This window comes from Barbus barbus (assembly GCF_936440315.1).
Source record: "Barbus barbus genome assembly, chromosome: 2".
Taxonomy (NCBI): domain Eukaryota; kingdom Metazoa; phylum Chordata; class Actinopteri; order Cypriniformes; family Cyprinidae; genus Barbus; species Barbus barbus.
The window spans coordinates 26,214,948-26,235,973 of record NC_136730.1 but is presented as its reverse complement, the minus strand read 5'-3'; the positions used below and the strand labels follow the sequence as shown (position 1 = coordinate 26,235,973).

The following is a 21,026-nucleotide window of genomic DNA, read 5'->3' as shown; positions in this document are numbered from 1 at the left end:
GCGCTCTTGAGGAGCTGAGCTGGACGGGACCAGCGGAGACGCTGGAGAGCTGGACGGCCCCAGCGGAGACGTAGGAGAGCTGGATGGGACCAGCGGAGACGCAGGAGAGCTGGACGGCCCCAGTGGAGACGCAGGAGAGCTGGACGGGACCAGCGGTGACGCAGGAGAGCACCTGCGAGGAGCAGGCACAGGAGGGCGCTCTTGAAGCGCGGATTCGCGGGGGCGCTCGGACAGAGCGAATTGCAGAGGACTCGGGAGAGTCGCGGACGACGGTGGGCTGGCTCGGGCCCGGACGCTTCCCAGACACCGGTAAATCCCCTCTCTCCAGCTCAGGCCGGTAGTGTCTGGGAGGTCCACGGGACGGTGGTAAAAACAAAACATGTTGGACGCCGCTTACTGTATAGGTCCGGTCTTCTGTCAGAACCCTCTCGGGACACAAGGAGCGAAGAGACATGGAGATTCTCAATTCAATCCTTTATTGAATTTCACATCAAAATACGAGGAGCTTGGGGAGAGATGAACATAGACGACGGTCAGACCAGACACAGAGACAGGGAAACACAGAGCTTATAAACATGGGGAAATCAACAAGGAACAGGTGAGGACTAATCAAACGGGGCTCGGGACTAATTAACTAATGATCACAGGAACGAGGACGGTCAAATAGAGACACGAGAGGAGGGGAAAACAAGACACAGGACTGACAACTTGATGTCTTAGCCAGTTGATGTGTTTGTCACTATATACGTCCTATAATTTCAAGTTAATCAGATCATTGCACACTGAGATATGAGTCTCCATGTGTTGACACTGTCTGGTGGCCATTTTGAAAGCTGTCTAAAAACTTTCACCAAAAGAGGAGCCCCTTAAATGTGCATTTTTTAGATGTTTAAGCATTTATTTGGGGTAAGTTTCACTACTTATTGTAAAATTAAGAGATTAATGGTCAAACTTTTGCATATTACTGGGGTGCCTCAGGGCTCAGTTCTTGGACCACTTCTCTTTTCTGTCTACATGGCATCACTAGGTTCTGTCATTCAGAAACATGGCTTTTCATATCACTGCTATGCTGATGACACTCAACTCTACCTCTCATTCCATCATGATGATCCGACGATAGCTACTCGCATCTCTGCATGTCTAACAGACATTTCTTGCTGGATGATGGACCATCACCTTCAACTTAACCTAGCTAAGACAGAACTGCTTGTAATTTCAGCTAACCCATCGCTTCATCACAATCTCAGCTTCCAGTTAGGCTCATCTACCATAACTCCTTCAAAAACAGCCAGAAACCTTGGAGTTGTGATTGATGATAAGTTGAATTTCTCAGACCACATTGTTAAAACTGCCCGGTCCTGCAGATTTGCATTATATCATATTAAGAAGATCATGCCCTTTCTCTCGGAACATGCAACACAACTCCTTGTTCAGGCTCTTGTTCTGTCCAGACTTGATTATTGCAATGCTCTCTTGGCAGGTCTTCCAGCCAATTCTATTAAACCTCTACAATTAATCCAAAATGCCGCTGCAAGATTAATCTTTAATGAGCCGAAAAGAACGCACGTCACGCCTCTGTTCATCAATTTGCACTGGCTACCAATAGCTGCTCGGATTAAATTCAAGGCATTAATGTTTGCCTACAGAACCACCACTGGCTCTGCTCCCCTTTACCTAAATTCTTTACTTCAGACTTATGTGCCCTCTAGAAGCTTGCGTTCTTCAAGTGAACAACGAATTATTGTACCATCCCAAAGTCACAGAAAAACACTTTCAATGACTTTTTCATTAACTGTTCCCATCTGGTGGAATGACCTGCCCAACTCGATCCGAGCAGCCGAATCCTTACCCATCTTCAAGAAACGGCTAAAAACTCATCTGTTCCATCTTTACTTGACCCTCTAACTCTAGCACTATCTATTCTAATTGTATTTTATCTATGTCTTTTTATTAAAAAATAACAATAATAATAATAATTATCTGTACTGCGTTAGGCTAACCAAGACTTGTAATAGCACTTGCATGTTGTTGCTCTTTTGTTGGTTTTGATTGCTTCTTATGTCCTCATTTGTAAGTCGCTTTGGATAAAAGCGTCTGCTAAATGACTAAATAAATAAATAAATAAATATTATAACCTGGAACATGGATGTGGGAAATAATTACATTAGAGCCAAAAGATAGTTCCCTTCCAGGAACATCGAGCTGCTTCCGGAGACGCTATGGGAACGCCATCAGCGTAACCGGCGCTCTGAATATTTTATACAACAGTCTAATGGATGAGCGAGGCGTCACGGGCGGGGTGACATCACGACCAGGAAGTATATAAGCACGTGCGGCGGAGCCCGCGTCAGCTTTCTGTCATTCAGCAAGCGCTCTGTGTGTTGTCAGTCTGATTCTTTGTCTTGTTAGTCTTATTTGGTGTTGTCTGTCTCAGAAACTTAGGAGAACATGCCTAAAGCTAAGGCAAAGACTAGGGGCGATCCCAGATCGCGTTTCAGGTTGTGTGTTAGTCCCTGCCCTCGTTACATCACGAGTGGGGACACACACAGCCTGTGCGTGGTCTGTTTGGGTGCGGAGCTGATTGCCTGCACTGTGAGCGGCTCCCGCTGCGCACACGCCGCACCCGGAAGGCTCTCTTCGAGAAGGGAGCCTTCGCGAGCCTCCCACGCGGTGCTGGCCCCGCTGCTGCCGAGGCAGAGCGGCTGCTACACTCGTGGGGCTCGCAGGCTGATCTGGCTGGCGGGAGTGAGACGGGCATGTCTTCTCCTCCCGTATCCGCCAGATCTGGTGTCCCGTCTCTCGGGGAAGCGGTTACTTCCCCCCGAGACGAGGACTCAGCGCTTCGTCTATCTTCCTCCGAGTAGGTTGATGTGATGAGCGTTGAAGGGGTTGCGCCGCCTCTTTCGCCCCAATACGAGGAGCTTTTAGAGGTGGTAACTCGGGCAGCAGCCAAGCTTGACATCAGTTGGCCCCCCGAGAAAACAGCTGTGCCGTAGTCCAGCCTGCTGGACGAGCGTTTCCTGCGCTCGCGGCCGCCACCTCTACGCAGGAGCCTTCCTTTTTTCCCCGATCTCCACACCGAGGTGTCGAGATCCTGGGCGAAACCGTATACATCCCGCCCTTTCGTTCCCGTGTCAGATTACTACGGTAATGTGCGGGAATTGGACGGGCGTGAATACAGGGCGATGCCCCGGATTGAGCAGACGCTTGCGGGCTATCTGTCTCCTTCCACGGCGTCGTCCTTGAAGGCTCCTACCCTGCCCACTAGGCCTCTGCGCACCACATCATCCCTAGTGGGCAGGGGGTATGCGGCAGCAGGACAGGCTGGTGCGTGTCTGCACACGATGGCTGTGTTGCAGGAGTACCAGGCCGAACTGCTGAAGGAGTTAGATGAGTTCGGGGATATCAGAGCTGACGATATCTCAGAGCTCAGGAGAACCGCCGATTTGTCTCTCCGCGCCACCAAGGAGTCGGTGGCAGCGGAGAGGCATTTGTGGCTGACCCTGTCTGACATCAAGGAGAAGGACAAGGTCTGCCTCTTGGACGCCCCGCTTCAGCCTTCTGGCCTGTTCGGCGACGCTGTGAGCACCGTCGTCGACAGGTTTCAGGAGGTCCGCAAGCAAGCGGAGGCGTTTCGGCGGTTCCTCCCCCGCCGCTCTCTAACTCTGGAGGCTGCTGGGCGGGAGCAGCCTCCTCCGCATACCAGCTCCTCGCACAGGGCTGCGCAGAAAGAGAGCGTTGCCTCTCGTGCTCCCCCGAGACGGAGCCGAGGGCAGCGGCGCTCCGCGCCGGGGACTTCAAAGCCCAAGACAGACCTGAGGGATGTCTTGGCGGCCAAGAGGTCCACGGCAAGGAAGTCCTGATGGGCGAGCCCCAGGACTTCGGAGGGCGACCCCTACTGGGGTGGAGCGGCTCACACCGCGGCTCACGGTGACCGTCTCCCCTCGGTGCCCTCCGGGGATTTGTCTGCCAACCCTGCAGTTCCAGGGCACAGCAGGTCTCAGCGAGTGTCATTCTCAGGTTCTACCGCCTGTGACTTCAGCGGGCCTGAGAAACTCGCCTCAGCCGCCAGATTTCGCGTCTCTTGTCGGTGCGCCGCAGCAAGACAGCGTTCTGGCCGCTTCTCTAACACCAGAGGTCAGTCTCGAGAGACTGATTCCCTTAGTAGATCGTTTGGCAGCCTGTCTCTCTGGGTCCTGCGGACGGTAGAGGCTGGCTATTCCATCCAGTTCGATGGGCCACCCCCGCGGTTCAACGGGGTCTGTGTAACTACGGTCCGCCCCGAGCAGGCTTTGGTCCTGGAACAGGAAGTCAACACTTTGCTGAAAAAGGAAGCCATAGAGTTGGTTCCACCTCACGAAGTGCACACCGGCTTCTACAGCCGATACTTCATTGTTCCGAAGAGGGACGGAGGGCTGAGGCCCATACTGGACTTGCGTCTCTTGAACCTCTCAGTCAGACCGCTGAAGTTCAAGATGCTGACGGTCAAGCAGATCGTGTCTCAAATCAGGTCCGAGGACTGGTTTGTCACGATAGACCTCAAAGACGCCTATTTCCATGTGTCCATCCTTCCCTCTCACAGGAAGTTCCTGAGGTTCGCTTTCGGGGGCAAAGCGTACCAATATCGGGTTCTTCCCTTCGGCCTAGCACTCTCACCCCGCACTTTCACCAAGTGTGTGGATGCGGTCCTGGTCCCGTTGCGACTGCAAGGCATCCGCATACTAAATTATATCGACGATTGGTTGATTCTTGCTCAATCAGAGCAGTTGGCAGTTCGGCATCGAGATGTCGTTCTTGCCCACATGAAAGATTTGGGGTTAAGACTAAACGCCAAAAAGAGTGTGCTTTCTCCAGCTCAGAGAACCACTTATCTAGGCGTGGTGTGGGATTCGACCATGATGCAGGCTCGTTTGACCCCTGCTCGGATCGAGTCGATCCTCACGGCAGTCAGGAGAGGCCAGCCATTCACTGTCAAGCAGTTTCAGAGGCTGCTTGGGCTCATGGCAGCTGCGTCCAGCGTGATTCCTTCTGGCCTGCTGTACATGAGGCCCCTACAGTGGTGGCTCAAGACCAGGGGGGTCTCCCTGAGGGGAAACTCGCTCCGCGCTGTCAAGGTGTCACGGCGCTGCATGCGTGCCTTAGACATGTGGAGGAAACCCTGGTTCTTGTCCCAGGGCCCGGTGCTGGGGGCTCCTTGTCGCCACGTCTCGCTAGCGGCGGACGCTTCCCTCACCGGTTGGGGTGCGGTCATGAGTGGCCACCCTGCCCGCGGTCTGTGGAGTGGTCGCCACCTGACGTGGCATATCAACTGGCTAGAGATCCTAGCTGTGTTCCGTGCTCTCAAGCACTTCCTCCCAGACCTGAGAGATCGCCACGTGCTGGTCCGCACCGACAGCACGGCAGTGGTCTCTTACATCAACCACCAAGGAGGTCTGCGGTCGCGCCCCTTGTACAAGCTGGCACACCAGATCCTTGTGTGGTCCCAGGGCAAGCTCCTATCATTGAGAGCTGTGCACATTCCTGGGTATCTCAACGTCGGAGCAGACGTCCTGTCGAGACAGGGGCCGAGGCCCGGGGAATGGATGCTTCACCCCCAGGTGGTGAAGCAGATTTGGAAGGTTTTTGGCCAAGCACAGGTGGACCTCTTTGCGACTCGAGAGTCGGCGCAATGTCCCCTTTGGTTCTCTCTAGCTCCTCCAGCGCCTCTGGGACTGGATGCTATGGTACAGACCTGGCCGAGGCTTCGTCTGTACGCCTTCCCCCCGATCGCTCTGCTCCCGGGAGTTTTGGCGAGAGTGCGCCGGGACGCGGTCAGCCTACTGTTAGTAGCACCGTTCTGGCCGGGCCGAGTATGGTTCTCGGATCTGATTTCCCTCCTCGACGGCACCCCGTGGCCGGTACCGATCAGGAGCGATCTCCTCTCACAGGCCGGGGGCACCCTTGTGCACCCCCGCCCGGAGTGCTGGAGGCTGTGGGTGTGGCCCCTGAGGGGGCACAACTCATAGCTTCCGGTCTGTCAACCGAGGTTGTCGAGACCATCCTCCAATCCAGAGCTCCCTCTACGAGGAAACTGTACGCCTTGAAGTGGAAACTCTTCACTTCATGGTGCGGGGACCGCCAGCTCGACCCAGTCAACTGCCCGATCCGCGCAGTTCTGGAGTTCCTGCAGGCCCGCTTCTCCGCAGGGTTAACCCACTCCACTATTAAGGTCTACGTGGCAGCTATCTCGTCGTACCACGCCCTTATCGGTGGCCAGTCAGTGGGCAGACACCCCCTGGTTACACGTTTCCTCCGCGGTGCGCTGAGACTGAGGCCGCCTGTACGACCCCGTGTCCCCACGTGGGACCTGGCTGTGGTACTAGAGGCTATGGGCAGAGCACCCTTTGAGCCTCTCGGGGAGATAACTGATAGACTCCTCACCATCAAGACCGTCTTTCTGCTGGCTATCACCTCTCTGAGGAGGGTGAGTGACCTCCAGGCCCTATCTGTGGCCCCTTCGCATATCGACTTTGCGCCCGGTTCGGCGAAAGTCTTCCTCTACCCCCGTGTGGGGTACATACCGAAGGTTCTGACGGTCGTACCACAGCCGGTCGTACTCCAGGCCTTCTGTCCTCCTCCCTTCAGGGAGCCCGACCAGGAAAGGCACAACTGTGTGTGTCCAGTGCGAGCAACGCTTGCTTCATGACTTGAAGCTGACGCGGACTCCGCCGCACGTGCTTATATACTTCCTGGTCGTGATGTCACCCCGCCCGTGACGCCTCGCCCATACATTAGACTGTTGTATAAAATATTCAGAGCGCCGGTTACGCTGATGGCGTTCCCATAGCGTCTCCGGACGCAGCTCTCGTTCCCTTCAGGGAACCTGGGATACATACGTAACTGGTACGTTTTAGCAACATAGCACAGAGGTTACAGATTACATTATTGGCTTGTACTTTTACATCCATAATATTAGAAATTGACAGTTTATTGCTGTTCTGTGGTTTTGCAGTGCGGTAATTTTGAAAATTTCATATTATTTTAAGGTGAGCTTAAAGGGTGCTATGATTTTTTACTATGAAAATCATACAGCTTCAGTGTGACATCAATAAGAAAAAGTATAATTTTATAGATATTGTTAATAATAGTTGTTCATATTAAAATATATGAACTTAATACATGACCTGATGAAATTTATACATTTACATGAAATTTATTAAAAATTGTTGATGCTCCAATTAAGCTCAGTGTGCTCTTCAACTTTGAACTCTATGCAAATACTTAATAAACAGACTTCACATATTAACTGATGGTTGTCACTTTAAGTTAAGTTAATAGATTTTCTGTGGATTCTGTCAACTCAAATCTGTAGACTGGCTGTGATCTTTGGCAACTAGCATCAACTTCTCCAGACTGTAAATCTGTGGAAAATCGGGCCAGAAATGTCTGTGCCCCTATTATGCCATTTTTAAGGTTGCTAATATTGTTTTGAGTCTCCTAAAACAGTTTACATGCATCCAAGGTCAAAAAACACTTTAGTTTTCTCAAAAAATAACTTTAATTTTACCTAATTTCTAAATGATTCCTAAACGACTCGTGCGAAGCAGTTCAAAGAATCAGTTTCTCTAAACCCCTCCTTTCCGTGAGCCCTCGCTGCTGTGATTGGTCAGATGGCGCACTCCTTTGTGATTAGCGTACAGAGCTAATGACAGCCCATGGGCGGACATTATGCAAATGTGTTACTTTGTGACATACAGCCATAACAGAATAAGATTCAAATTCCTGACGACTCGTTTAGGCGATTGAGAGACGACTTTTTATTTTTTGATAGACAATAACTTTATATATCGTGCACTTTTGGCTTCACAACTTTGCAGAAAGTTTATGTTCACACTGCATGAAAGGTAATATTCCAAAAGGCATAATAGGTGCACTTTAAGAGACTATAGATAAGATGACATTCATTTAAAAAGAGGCTTCATAATGAGGTTAGTTTCTATGTTCATCCCCATGAATTAAATGTTTTATTCGTTTGTTTAATTGATTTTTGAATGTGTTACTTAGCTGAACGTGGACTAGTCTAGATTCTGCAATGTGCTTAAATGACACTTCACTATAAATATATAACTGATTAAATTAAATGCCTTGTTGCTTGATTTTAGTGTTCTGTTTTTTTTTGTGTGTGTGTGATTGACTTTGTACCTTCAAAAATATATTTTTACAATTATTCTTGCTTATTTCCTTAAAATAAGCAAGAATTTTTATTAAAATATGATGTGAGCTTAATGGGAACAGGGGAGTGCTTAAAGGGTACAAAAATATACCCATTAAGCACAGCCAGACTTTGAATTTGATTATGTATATTTTAATTGAAATGCTTTTGTCATTTAAAATAAAATGTAATATTTTTTGTGTGAGATTAATATTTTATTTTAACATAACTTTTTGTACTGAAACCAATATCTTGTGCAGTAAAAAAAAAATTCTCAATGTAGATTTTGGTGAGCTTAATATGTACGTTTACCCTACATTTCATAAATGCAAAAATAATAATAAATGTTTGTTGTAAACGTTCATATATTCTCTGATATATTGATTGAGCACAATGTAACCAGATCCCTGCGGTCCTCTAACCAGAGACTCTTGTTTATCCCCAAGTCGAGGCTGAAGTGTAAGGGTGATCGCGCTTTTGCTACAATTGCTCCAAGACTCTGGAATGATCTGCCCAGTTTTATTAGAATGGCTTCATCTGTGGCTATTTTTAAGTCCAAATTAAAAACCTATCTGTTCGATAAGGCCTTTTATTCTGATTGAAGCACTTGTTATCATTGTCTTATGTTTTGTTGTATGTTATGATGTATTACTTCCTTGTTATTTGCTGTTTTTAGTTTATTTTTATTGTAAAGCACATTGGTCAACCTTGGTTGTAGTAAATAGTGCTATATAAATAAAATTGCCATTGCCATTGCCGTTATTCAGAAATGTATGTCTATGAAAACAAGGTATTTTTATTAGCCTGTAAATTATTATTTTAAAAATGTGATTTAGTTGTATTTAACACTGTAAATGTAAAATATCAAAATCCAAACTACATACTTAATCAAAATAACCTTTGAACCCTTTAAATGTTTTGTTTTTTCTTTACACCCTTAAAAAATTCCCATGGAATAATTAATTACAGATTTGATTGTTTGTTTCTGTTTTTCTCCCACTACAATCCCCACTGTAACTTTGTCAGTTTGATTGACACATAGCAGAACATTTCAGGGTCTGTCTCTCGGTGGTACGTGGAGCTGTCAGAGCTTGACTGAAATCCACTCAGCCTCCTGGAGACTGTTCCCAGGTGGGAATGCTGTCTGGCTGCCTACACAGCAGTAGAGCACTCCTCCTGGACTTCCACCCTCAGTCTCAGGATCTCTACCATGGCTGAACATTTCCCACACATTCACTATCCAGACCAATAAATTATTATTATTATTATTTTTATTTTTTTTATTTTACAACTCATTCCTCATCCACCAGGGCCTTCTTAAATGTTATACTTCACACTCATGTTTGAGAGAATGCCCAAGTAGATTTTACCCTGATTATTCCAAGATTAGGTGCATATGAACAAGGTTGAATATAAATGTTATATATTTCTGTGTGGAATCTCAGATTTTTATAACTATGATCACAAGTATATGTTCAGAAAAATAAATGAAATGATTTATGATAATTTATAAATTATATATATTAATTAGTTATATATATATATATATATATATATATATATATATATATATATAAATCTTATCTCGTGTACTAAAGGATTTTTCTTTCTTTCTGTTTTTCCTCTAGAGTCACAAGAGATAAACTTTTAGATCATTTTACCTCATATATTAAAATGATTTTATTTTCTCTCTCTCTCTTTGTTTTTCCTCTGCAGGTATTTTATTGATAGACACACAGATTTAGAGAGGCAGTTTAACATTAATGTTGATGATGGGAAGATCACATTAGCTAAACCTCTGGATAGAGAGACGGATATGTGGCACAATATCACAGTGACAGCCACCGAAGTTCGTAAGTACAATTTTCCTTTATTCCGCTTCTCGATTGAAACATTAAATGTTTTATGTTTCAAAATGATTGTCTAACAATATCAAAGAGATTGTTACAGTAATGCGCAAAGAGATCATTAAAATCTGTGTAGAGGCACTTCAGGCCAATAAAAATTTCACATGGCAGTTAACATCTTTAATTATGTAACAGGATTTACAATGGAGAAACAAATGCAGGAATATAAAAGGCACTAAGATAAAAAGGGCAAAACCTGGGCTCTAACTATAAATGAACCATAACAGCTAATGTAACAGAAACTTTACCTTACACCTCAGGTACTAATTTACCATCAACAGATTTTAAGGTGCTAAAGTTTCTTCTCAGAAACTGAAGACAGAGGTTTTACTGAATTAAACAGCTCAGCAGTCAATTCATGGACAGCTAATGAGTAATTTCTACTCACGCCAGAGCTGTTTGCTGTACATAACAGATAAAAGAACATCTGTTGACTGGATAAAGAACTTATTAAACGCAAGCTGTGGACCAGAAATAAACACTGCACAAGCCATCAATAAGCCTCGAGATTCATTTTGATTGGCATGTACAGCTACATTATTCAGATACTGGAGCCAAAAATCTTTCCCTGGAGGAGGAAAAATACTGATGTTGTCATATACAATTAACATAAGATGTCTTTTAGCTCAAAGAGCTGAATAAACGGAATTATTTAAGGGCTCATAATATAGCAACATTGCATGTGAAGTTAAGCGTGCAAAATGTTCATCTTTCTCAGTGTTTTAACATGATGACCAACAAATCTGGATTTTATTGGCTGATGCCTCTGGTGAAACAGAATTTGAACAGAAATGTCTAAACAGCATGGCTATGAATATGAGAATATGATTCTGCGCTACTGCATTATGTTGAAACGTCTGGTCAAGGCTCATAAGCTTCCTCTCTTTTTTTATTCAAGTAAGGGTGATCAAGGAATGAAATCAATTGACAGGTCAAATGCATTTCAAAGGCTGTTTGCTGTTCTAAGTGTCACACATTACAGCAGTATGCCCTGAATTACCCGTAAGCTGTTAAGGTACCATGTCATGTGCTAAAGCCAAACGAATAGATAATTGCTTTAAAAGTCAGCGGTTGCAACCCTAATTAAATACAATCATTTACATGGGTCCTCAAAAGGGACTGCGAATTACTGCCAATGAATAATTCCAATGAAGAGCTAATCTAATTAAATTGCCCTTTATTGTCTTCTAGACTTCAGCTGCCACCGTTTTATTAATATTCATTTTTTTAACCTTCATGTATAAAACATGCACCTGTACAGGGGATTTCAAAAGCACTTTGAATGTGTTTTTTTTCCCACCGTAATCCTGTTTTGCATACTTGATAATGTCTAAAGCTCAGACTGATGCTGCGTCTCATCTGTCTCTCCATCAACCCAGAGGATGGGAGGAAAAAAAAGGAGAGGAAGAGAGAAAAATAAATAGTTGTGAGGCAGAAAGAGACCGTAAATAACTGGGTCATTGTATTTACCTGGGATTTGTAATAGCTCTCTTCTATATTTGGCTGCTGCACTTCTGTTTTCAGTGTTTTAATCAGTGCTCATCTCTTTTCATTTTAGGAAACCACAGCCAGATTTCCAGGGCCATTGTGGCAATCAAAGTGCTGGACATAAATGACAACGCCCCTGAGTTCGCCACCGAATACGAAGCCTTCCTTTGTGAAAACGGCAAACCTGGACAGGTAAGAGGGCATCAATCAGGCCCGCCAGCAGCATCTCCCTCTCACCGCTAATACGTAACGATCAGCCGCGGTAAATTACAGCCTATTGATTCAAGAGAGAGAAGTAAGAGACACCTGGGTGGCCTTTTTTAGCCACTCTCTATCTCTCTCTCTCTCTCCCTCTGCAGAAAATGAAAACAATCAGATCCATTCAGACCCGGTCAGAGCCCGCATCTCGCTAGCCGAGATGCAGTGTCTGTGACTAACAGTATCAGTATGTAATTCCTCATCCTCCGCCCTCTAAAACAGTCACCGTAAGAACATTCTCCATCCTTGTGGGGAAAAGAATGACTGGGACGGCTGGGTCCTGCTTTTCAGCGAGCTGTAAATCATAAAGAAAAAGAACATATCTTGAACGGGGGTGGCAGATATATAGATGGACTTGGCACAGAAAAGTGGACTGCCAAAGCCTGCGCCCCTTAGCTTAGGGTCTCAACTTTTATGAGTGAATGGGACAGATTTTTCATCCCGTGTTGGCTGCTGTCAGAGTCTGGCCTCATATGATGCCAAAAGTAGAGTAATGGATGGCTGGTCCCTCTCTTTGTGTCTGTGTCCACAGGTGATTCAAACCATCAGTGCAGTGGACAAAGACAATCCTTCCCAGGGACACACTTTCCACTACCGCCTGGAGATGCTCAACAATCCCAATTTCACCATCAAAAACAATTTAGGTATGTTCATCTACACAATGTTTTTTTTTCCCCAACATCTACCAATTTTATGTTTTAGCCACCAGTACTGTGATGCACACATCTTGGGATTGGGAAATCATTAAGGATTTTGGAAAGAAATTCGCAAAATACAAAAGATTATTGGAAACTGTGTTTACAGTATCTCCGATTGTATATCTTTGAAACTCTGATGTTGTTGTAAATTGTTTTGGTGCACTTGATCTTATTTTTGGGAAGGCAAAAAGGTTTGCCTTGAGATCCTGGTAACATTGCTTTGTTATTAAAAAAAAAAAAAATAGGTAAGACTGACATATGATTATGAAACACAGCAGGGAAATAAAAATGACATGAACAGCGAAAGAGAGAGAGAGAGAGAGAGAAAGGCATCTGTAAGCGCAAACATTGTGTGTCAAGCGCAGTCCGGAGGCATGCATTTGAAGGGGAAATCTGGTGGAATTAGTGTACCCAAAAGTTAGCAGATGCACAATTGTCTGGACATCAGCTATTTTGTACTCCCCAGTGCATTTTGAAAGAAAGCAAATGAACAGAATCCAAGCCGAGGTTTAGCGATGCAACTCGATGTAGGGTGACTTACTCAAAGCTGAGGCTGTGCAGCAGATGGTTTTAAATTTGTTTGCTAAATACACTGATTTTTTTCTTTCTTTTTTGTATAACCTATCCGACCTTCTTTTTCACACTGCGCTCCTGCTGTTTTTGCTGCACAACCTAGCATTGCACTATGCTTTCGAAGACTTAAAGGAGAACTGTATTGATCTAGTTCCATTTGGCATGTGGTCTTATGGCTGACCGTTGAAGGAGCTGTTGTTTTGGCTGCTCACCAAAAAGAGGAAACGTGATATTTTTGAACCAGAAGGATCAGACGTTACATCAAAAGAGCTCTGCCTTCCAAGGGACAGTCATGATTTGAGTTAATATGAAAGTAAGGAAGAGTGTGAAAGGGAAATAAATTGTGTATTCCCCTAGTCTCTGTAAAGAGTGTAGTGACAGAAAAGCTGTATATAAAAATGTAAGGAAAAAATCAATCAATAAATAAAAACAAATTATAATAATAACACAATTATTATTTTTATTGTTAGTGCTATACACTGTGTAAATATTAAGTTAAATAAAAATAAGATTATGAGAGTATATTTTACAAGAGAAAACTATTTTAGTCTTTCTGCTTAACATTTAATTTAACATTTGTCGTTTAATTCACTAACATTTTCTGAGTTAAAATTATTTTATCACCATTTTTTTTTTCTGTTGAGGTTTCATTTGAAAAAAAAAAAACATAGCCTCAAAAGACTCAAGAGAAAACAATGTTTAAAAAATAGCAATTGTATACCTTAAACTATACTTTCTTTTTCTTTATAAGAGGAAAACAAAACTGATTTATCATAGGGAGAAATTATTTTTGGTGTTATAAATTGCATTTCCTGGGTTGTAGTGAAGTGATCAAGGGCACAACTTTCAAATATGTCTAGCATGAATGTACTGGCTTTTATAATATTTAAAATACTATTTATAAAATTCCTTCTCTTTACATTATAAATATAAATAATTTGAAAGCAGTAAAATAAAATATATTATAAATAATGCTGCTGAGCTCATAAATGTTTCTTAAATGTGTTCACTTTGTCTTTAGTAATTTCAGTAATGTTATAATAACTATATTGTTTTATATATGTTAATACAATGCACAAGAAACCCACAAAGAGGATCGGTAATAATAAAAAAAAGCTATTTCAAAGAGAAAAATAAAAAAGAAAGATGAAACAATACTGATAGGAAAAGCGTTGAACAATGGACTACTAAGACAAAGACAGACCTTGAGAATTGTAAGATGAAGCCGACAGGCGGAATGTCCTTAGTGACAATCTCAGTGATATCTTGAGAGGCAGCATGTATTATGAGTCAGCCTGAGTGAGTTCAGGTTAAAGATGGCCACTCCATCACAGAGACAGGAGAAAGCTCTGTAAGGACACCAGGCTTTGATGCACAGCCTGAGGCGTCTGCTGCACTAAGGCCACTTTCTCATCTCTTCTGCTGTGTGTGTTATGAGTGTGAGTGTGTGTGTGTGTGTGTGTGTGTGTGTGTGTGTGTGTGTGTGTGTGTGTGTGTGTGTGTGTGTGTGTGTGTGTGTGTGTGTGTGTGTGTGAGTGTGCATGCGTGTTTGATTGCGCTTGGCATCAAAACTTGTGCCGCAATTTGACAGCATGTCCAAAGTTGTGCTACATCCTAGTGCTTTTCATCATAGTATGTGTTGTGATTCGTGATTAAAAAGCACAGTGTAGTGTATTGTTAGAATCCCTTAAAAAGAGAGTTCACTCAAAATATGAAAATGCTGTCATCATTTACTCACCCTCATGTCATTCCAAACCTGCATGCCTTTCTTGACTATGTGAAACACAAGAAGATGTTTTGAAAAACAGTTTTTGGCCTTGGAATGAAAGGGGAAAAATGAAATCTATTTTAGTGTTTTTTTGTTGTTGTTTTTAGCATCATTGAGCTGCTATTAGAGTTTTTGTTAATAATTGGAATTCAATTTCATAATATTTTCTGATTGAATGTGGATTTTAGTTAAAGTTTTAGTAATTGTGTTGTTTTGTCATTTTTAATAGTGTTTGTCGTTTTATGTGTATATATAGTTTTTATTAAATTTTAATTTAGTTTTAGTTCCTTCAGTACATCAAGTTGAAAAATGTTGCCTTGGAAACTAGGTGAAATAAAATAAATTTATGTACAGTGTGTGTATGTATATATATATATATATATAGTTTACAAGTAACTACTGATGTGGGTTAATGGAAATTGTGTGTATATATCTATAGCTTTTAATTTCTTTCACACACAATTTCCATTAACCCACATTAGATTAGATACATTTCCTTACATTGTTTCTGTCTATGTATACTACATTAATCTTATGTAAGGTGTAGATTTCACACACTTGGATTATGTCTCATTATCTTCCAGTCATAACACTATTAATCATGTTTTCCCCATGCACATGAAACTTTCCATACAATATATGTGAATTTTTCAGTCGCACTTAATTGCATGATTATCCATCCTGACGACTTGTTTCAAAGCATGTGCAAGTAATGATCTAGATATGCACACACATATTCTATGATGGTTTCCACCTGCACACACCAGGCAGGTTGTCTGAAACAGATCTCTTTCGCTGAGCTGAGGAGGTTTGTTTGTGATGATAACTGTAATTGGAAGTGGCTGTTGATATGGAGAGGCTGATGCGAGCTAGGAACTGTCAGGACCACCTCAGCTATCCTGACCTAAAAGTTAGGATTCAGGGTATTGTGACCTGAAAAAAAGAGAGATTGAGTACTCGAGAGCAATATAATAGCTCACATATTCCACCGGAAGATTATATTAGCCTTTATTTTGCTATAATGTGGCTAGTATGAAATGCTCGAATGCACTTCGGGGGAACTGCAAACCTTGGAACATTTAATTTGACCATAGCTGTGCGTAGACATGTTGAAATATAGTCTGATAAACATAGCAACAGTAACTGCATTTCAGCAAATATTGTTTGGTGAAATAAGATACATTAGTTCAGGACAATGTTCTTCACACATAATGACACATAAAATATATGGAAGTTTAATTACATCGATAAATCAGCTCACAGCTTTTGCAGATAATTGCTTTGTGATCTCAGGGAAACAAAAAGAAAGCCATATTTACATTTTTCATTAGCATGTTTATGAGCGGAAATTAAATTCTGACCTTGTTTAGTTTACCATTATTTGTTCCAGTGAGCTTCGTGATGTCCTTTCATTCCGTAGTTTTAAATGATGAACTTCCTGTTAACCCTCGTGAGAAGCAATAAATAACATTGCCTCGGTTTCTCCCAAGACTCTATTAAGTGATAAAGCTTTTTCCATAACTCGGTTATTATGTTGTATCCGTCTGAGGTATTATCTAAACCTTTCACTCAGTAGCTGATTTTTTTTTTCTTTTTTTCTTGAAATAAAAATTGAAGGCTTTAAGGGAGACATTGTGCAGCGTATCAACTGAAGGAGCTCCTTGAGACACTGGAGAGCTTCAACATATGCTTGGGGTATGAGGGGGCAGATAATGAAGTTACAACTTCTGAAAAGAAGCTCCAGTGGAAACTCCAATACTTTGCTCGGTTTCTTTGTCTGCCTCCCTGAGACACTGCCACTACTCCCGTAGCCTTTGCAAAAGATTGACAGCAGAGATGAAGCTATTTATATCCATCTGTTTATTTATCGGTGGAATAGACATTGTCTTGTCGTAAATTTAATAGCTAGTCATTTCGCTACCATTTACTTGCATGAATTGTCTTTGATTTCATACATCACAGCCAAACTTTATCTCTCCCCAGATAACTCAATCAGCGTTCTTGCCAAGCACGATTCCTTTCGGCGACAGAAACAGGAGATGTACCTCCTTCCCATCGTCGTGACTGACGACGGCGAGCCTCCAATGAGCAGCACGAACACTTTAACTATCCGGGTGTGCGGCTGCAGCAGGGACGGCATTGTGCAGTCGTGTAACGTCGAGGCTTTTGTTCTACCCATTGGTCTCAGCATGGGAGCTCTGATTGCTATTCTAGCTTGTATAATTCTACTTCTCGGTAGGTCATTTCAGCTGCCTCTTTAGTCCTTACTAATTTTTGAATTTAAAATCCACTTTGTGATTTACATGTAAAATTTGAATCAAAAAGGCACTTGGTAAACGAATGACAAATCAAACCTTTGAACTGCACAAGGCCAAGGTAGAGCTCACTAAGTGGATGTTCTTGTGCCTTTCAGTTATCGTGGTCTTGTTTGTGACATTGAGGAGACACAAGAACGAGCCTCTAATCATCAAAGATGACGAGGACGTGAGGGAGAACATCATCCGTTACGATGATGAGGGAGGCGGGGAGGAGGATACGGAGGCCTTTGACATCGCCACCCTGCAGAACCCAGATGGTATCAACGGCTATCTGCCCAGGAAGGACATCAAGCCTGACCTGCAGTTCATGCCCAGACAGGGTCAGCACTCGGGTCCGAACGGAGTAGACGTGGATGAATTCATCAACGTACGGCTTCACGAGGCAGACAACGACCCCACGGCTCCACCGTATGACTCCATCCAAATCTACGGCTATGAGGGCAGGGGCTCCATCGCGGGCTCCCTGAGTTCCCTTGAAACAGCTTCCTCGGACTCGGACCAGAACTATGACTACCTTAGAGAGTGGGGGCCGCGCTTCAGAAGACTGGGCGAGCTCTATTCTGTGGGTGAGAGCGACAAAGAGACTTGACCTCTAAGCGCAACGGACCTTTTGTTTTTGTCCACATAACTTGTGTATTATGCTATGGGGATGTTAGACACTGCTGTTTAAAAGGGGGTGGGGGCGCCTTTTTTTAAAATCTTCTTAGAGAGACTTAATAGCATTAGTCATTTACCACATCAGAGTGCATCGTAACGTCAGAACTTACCAGTGTCTATAGTAGGAGGTCAATGATTCTTGTGGAGTGTGAGTTTAGATTACCGTCACTGAGTGTCTAGCAGTATTTTGGGTATTTGTTGTTCACTGTGACCACCAGAGGCATCAGAACCTTGATTATTGGTAGTCGCTTGAAAGGACTGGATGGAAAGAGGACTTTCGGACACCTTGTAGCCCGCTGTGGCTTGGCAGGAGAAAAAGGACTGCAGAGGCCTCAAAATGACACAGTTCCCCAGCGACAACAGATCTCTTTTTCCGCCATTCAGCCAGTCAGATAAAGGAACATTTCAAAAAGAAGATAAACTAAATAGCAATATATTGTCTACATTACTTATGAATGTATGTGTGGTTTAACAAATGCGAGCGCAATGAAAATACGTCACACTGGCTTTAGGATCTGCCTGCTGAGATAATGTTTGACCCTTTGATACTACGTGGCCAGATTTCTTGAGTAAACTGGAAAAGCCTCGAGGCTTGCTTTATACAACCCTTTGTATCCATATGCTTTATGTGTGGTTCACACTCTAAGATGACTAGACTGTGTAAGACTGCGTTGAGGACAACAAGAGAATTGTGGCAACAATGAGGCCTTCGTTTTTCAAAAGCAAGCATTAAATACAGTCGTATTCCAATGTTTTTTGGAACATTGATGGTGTTTCTTCATTATTGTGTATGTTTTATATAAATATATAAATATTCATCGCCAGTCAGTTGTCTGTTTTGTGCTGCAGGTTTGAGTATATTTGTACTTTTTATTTATTTATTTTAGTAAAACTGTTATTTTTATTAACATTTTGATTTAAAGTTTCAAGATTTTATTCCTCGGCTTTGTTTTATTCTGCTGCATCATGTTGTTTTTTTATTTTGTTTTTAAAGCTGAACTGAATTTCTGTTCTGAAATCACACAGTGAGATTGGTTAACTACACTGAACTGTGAAATCCACAGATGATTTGTTCTTGACCAGGAAAGATAAGTCAACATTTTATTGACTCTGTGTGTGTATATGTATATATATTCACATACTATACCCAGTGATATCAGTGATCATTCTAAGCACAATAGCTGAGAACATTTAGTTCATGTTTATATTTGACCCCTGCCATTTTTAAAATCAAAAATCAGAATCCATTGAGTAAAGAAATACAGAAACAGACATGCGTAATGTGCTGCACTGTATGATATTAGAGCAAAGAAAAAAAGAAAAAATAGATGTACATAGAGTCATTGCTGATTCCCTTAGCTTTTCTTTGAAGTGATAGGTTTTGTCTATGCACGTTAGCTATTGCACATGGGTATCTGGCACTGGAGCTACGTGCATATTCTATTTGTATTGATGCGATATATGGCGATTCTCTTGGACAGACAATATATATAAAATAGTCTTTCATGCAAATCATATTTTCTACTGTGCTTTAATGCTCATACACTTGTATGTTTAATTAGCTATTCTCTGTATTGTAATCTAAGATATCCATGTATTGTTTCCTACTTTGTGAAATATATTTTTATAAATACTTGTTTGTGTAACATTTCTTAAGCCAAGTATGTCACAGGACTTGATCCCTGTTCTTGAGATCTCTTTCTTACTTTTTTGTTTTTATAAAAATTATTCTCCCACTTGTGGGTTGTCAGTTAAGAATTTGAAAGAAATGGATTTCACAAGATGCTGAATTATGAAAGAAATTAAGCACATCTATCAATTTTTGCTAAGAAACCGCCTCAAATTCACAGATTTTTTTTCTGGCAGACGACCAACGCCTTGAATTTGAGATTGTTGGATTTCTATTTTATTGAAAATAATCCCATCACTGGCCTACAGCCAGCAGTATTCCTTTATGCAATCGCGTTTGTCCATCTTTCTGAGGTAAACCTAAACATTCATTCAGGATATTTTTTTATTATTATTTTTTTTTTATGTAATTGTTGTAATTTTGTCATTGCTGGTCTATGAAAACTAAAACTTTTTTGGACATTCTTGCTGGGTTATTTTCAGCATCTCACGCCATGAGCAGTGTTTTTAAGACACTGTGTCAAGATAAAAACTCGGGGTCTCTTTCAGTTGCGCTCCGTTTAGCTGTTTTTGAATACAACGGCACGTCCTGTTTGACCAGCTCCTTACTCATTCTGTCCTGTCTACTCTTGGTAAGTGTGGTTTGGAAAGGCAAGCTGCATCTAGTACATCTATTATATAAATAATAGACTGTATAAAATTAATATTGCATTAACAGCCCTACATAAAAACAAATGAGTATAAGCTTTATACCAGAGTTAGGAATATTGTGCTAAAAATGTATGCATGTATTGCCTTGTGTGCTTGACCAAACCTCCAGTTCCATGTATTTATCTATATTTCCTATATTTATCCCTTGACCTATTACAGTCACCTAATCTTTTTTGTGATTGGCATCAGGTACTTCCTTCATATGTATACATATATTAAAAAGCAGCTTTACTGTCAGACTGAAATCCTTTGTGAGAGATGCTGATAGATTTTAATTATCTGTCCCCTCCAGTGTTTTCCAACAAAGTGGAGGCTTATGAGTCATAATCCGCTCCCCCTTTTCTCCATTCCCTTTGAAATATTTGAATTTATCCTCTAACCTATCTGATATTAGATTGTTTTCATGAATAACAAATGCTCATGATCTTGTCAATTACTGTGCTGGAGTGGATTTATCATTTGTTACACTGAAACTATAAACAACTAAAAAATACATCCATGCAAGATTACTGTGCACAACTCAACTCATCTGTACCCTATGTGTATGCTTTATTTTTATTTATTTTTTTAGTATACTTTTATGCCCTGGGTTAGAATTATAACATCAAACTCAATATTGTTGTTGTGATCCTCAAGCAGATTCAGACACTGATTTGCTAGAAAGAAAAGAAAAGACATATAAAGGCAATGTTTGGTTCATGAGTTTTTAATAAAACTGAATCAAAATAATGAAATAATAGTGCAGTAGTCATTAAAAACTTTGGTTAATGGCTTTAACTGTTGTATCCTTAAATGTGGCATGGAACATCAGGCTGTTCGAGGTACACT

General features: G+C 42.2%; 1 protein-coding gene across 1 annotated transcript; it reads left to right on the top strand.

Moving 5' to 3' along the window:
* Positions 1–575: 575 nt before the first annotated feature.
* On the top strand, positions 576–19,486 carry LOC306881384 (cadherin-8-like; the record flags this gene model as incomplete). Its single annotated transcript, XM_079435473.1, has 6 exons — positions 576–598; positions 9,908–10,044; positions 11,657–11,778; positions 12,377–12,488; positions 16,867–17,118; positions 17,297–19,486. The coding sequence occupies 6 exons, from the start codon at positions 576–578 to the stop codon at positions 17,788–17,790; spliced, it is 1,140 nt and encodes a 379-aa protein (XP_079291599.1). The 3' UTR covers positions 17,791–19,486.
* Positions 19,487–21,026: the final 1,540 nt, after the last annotated feature.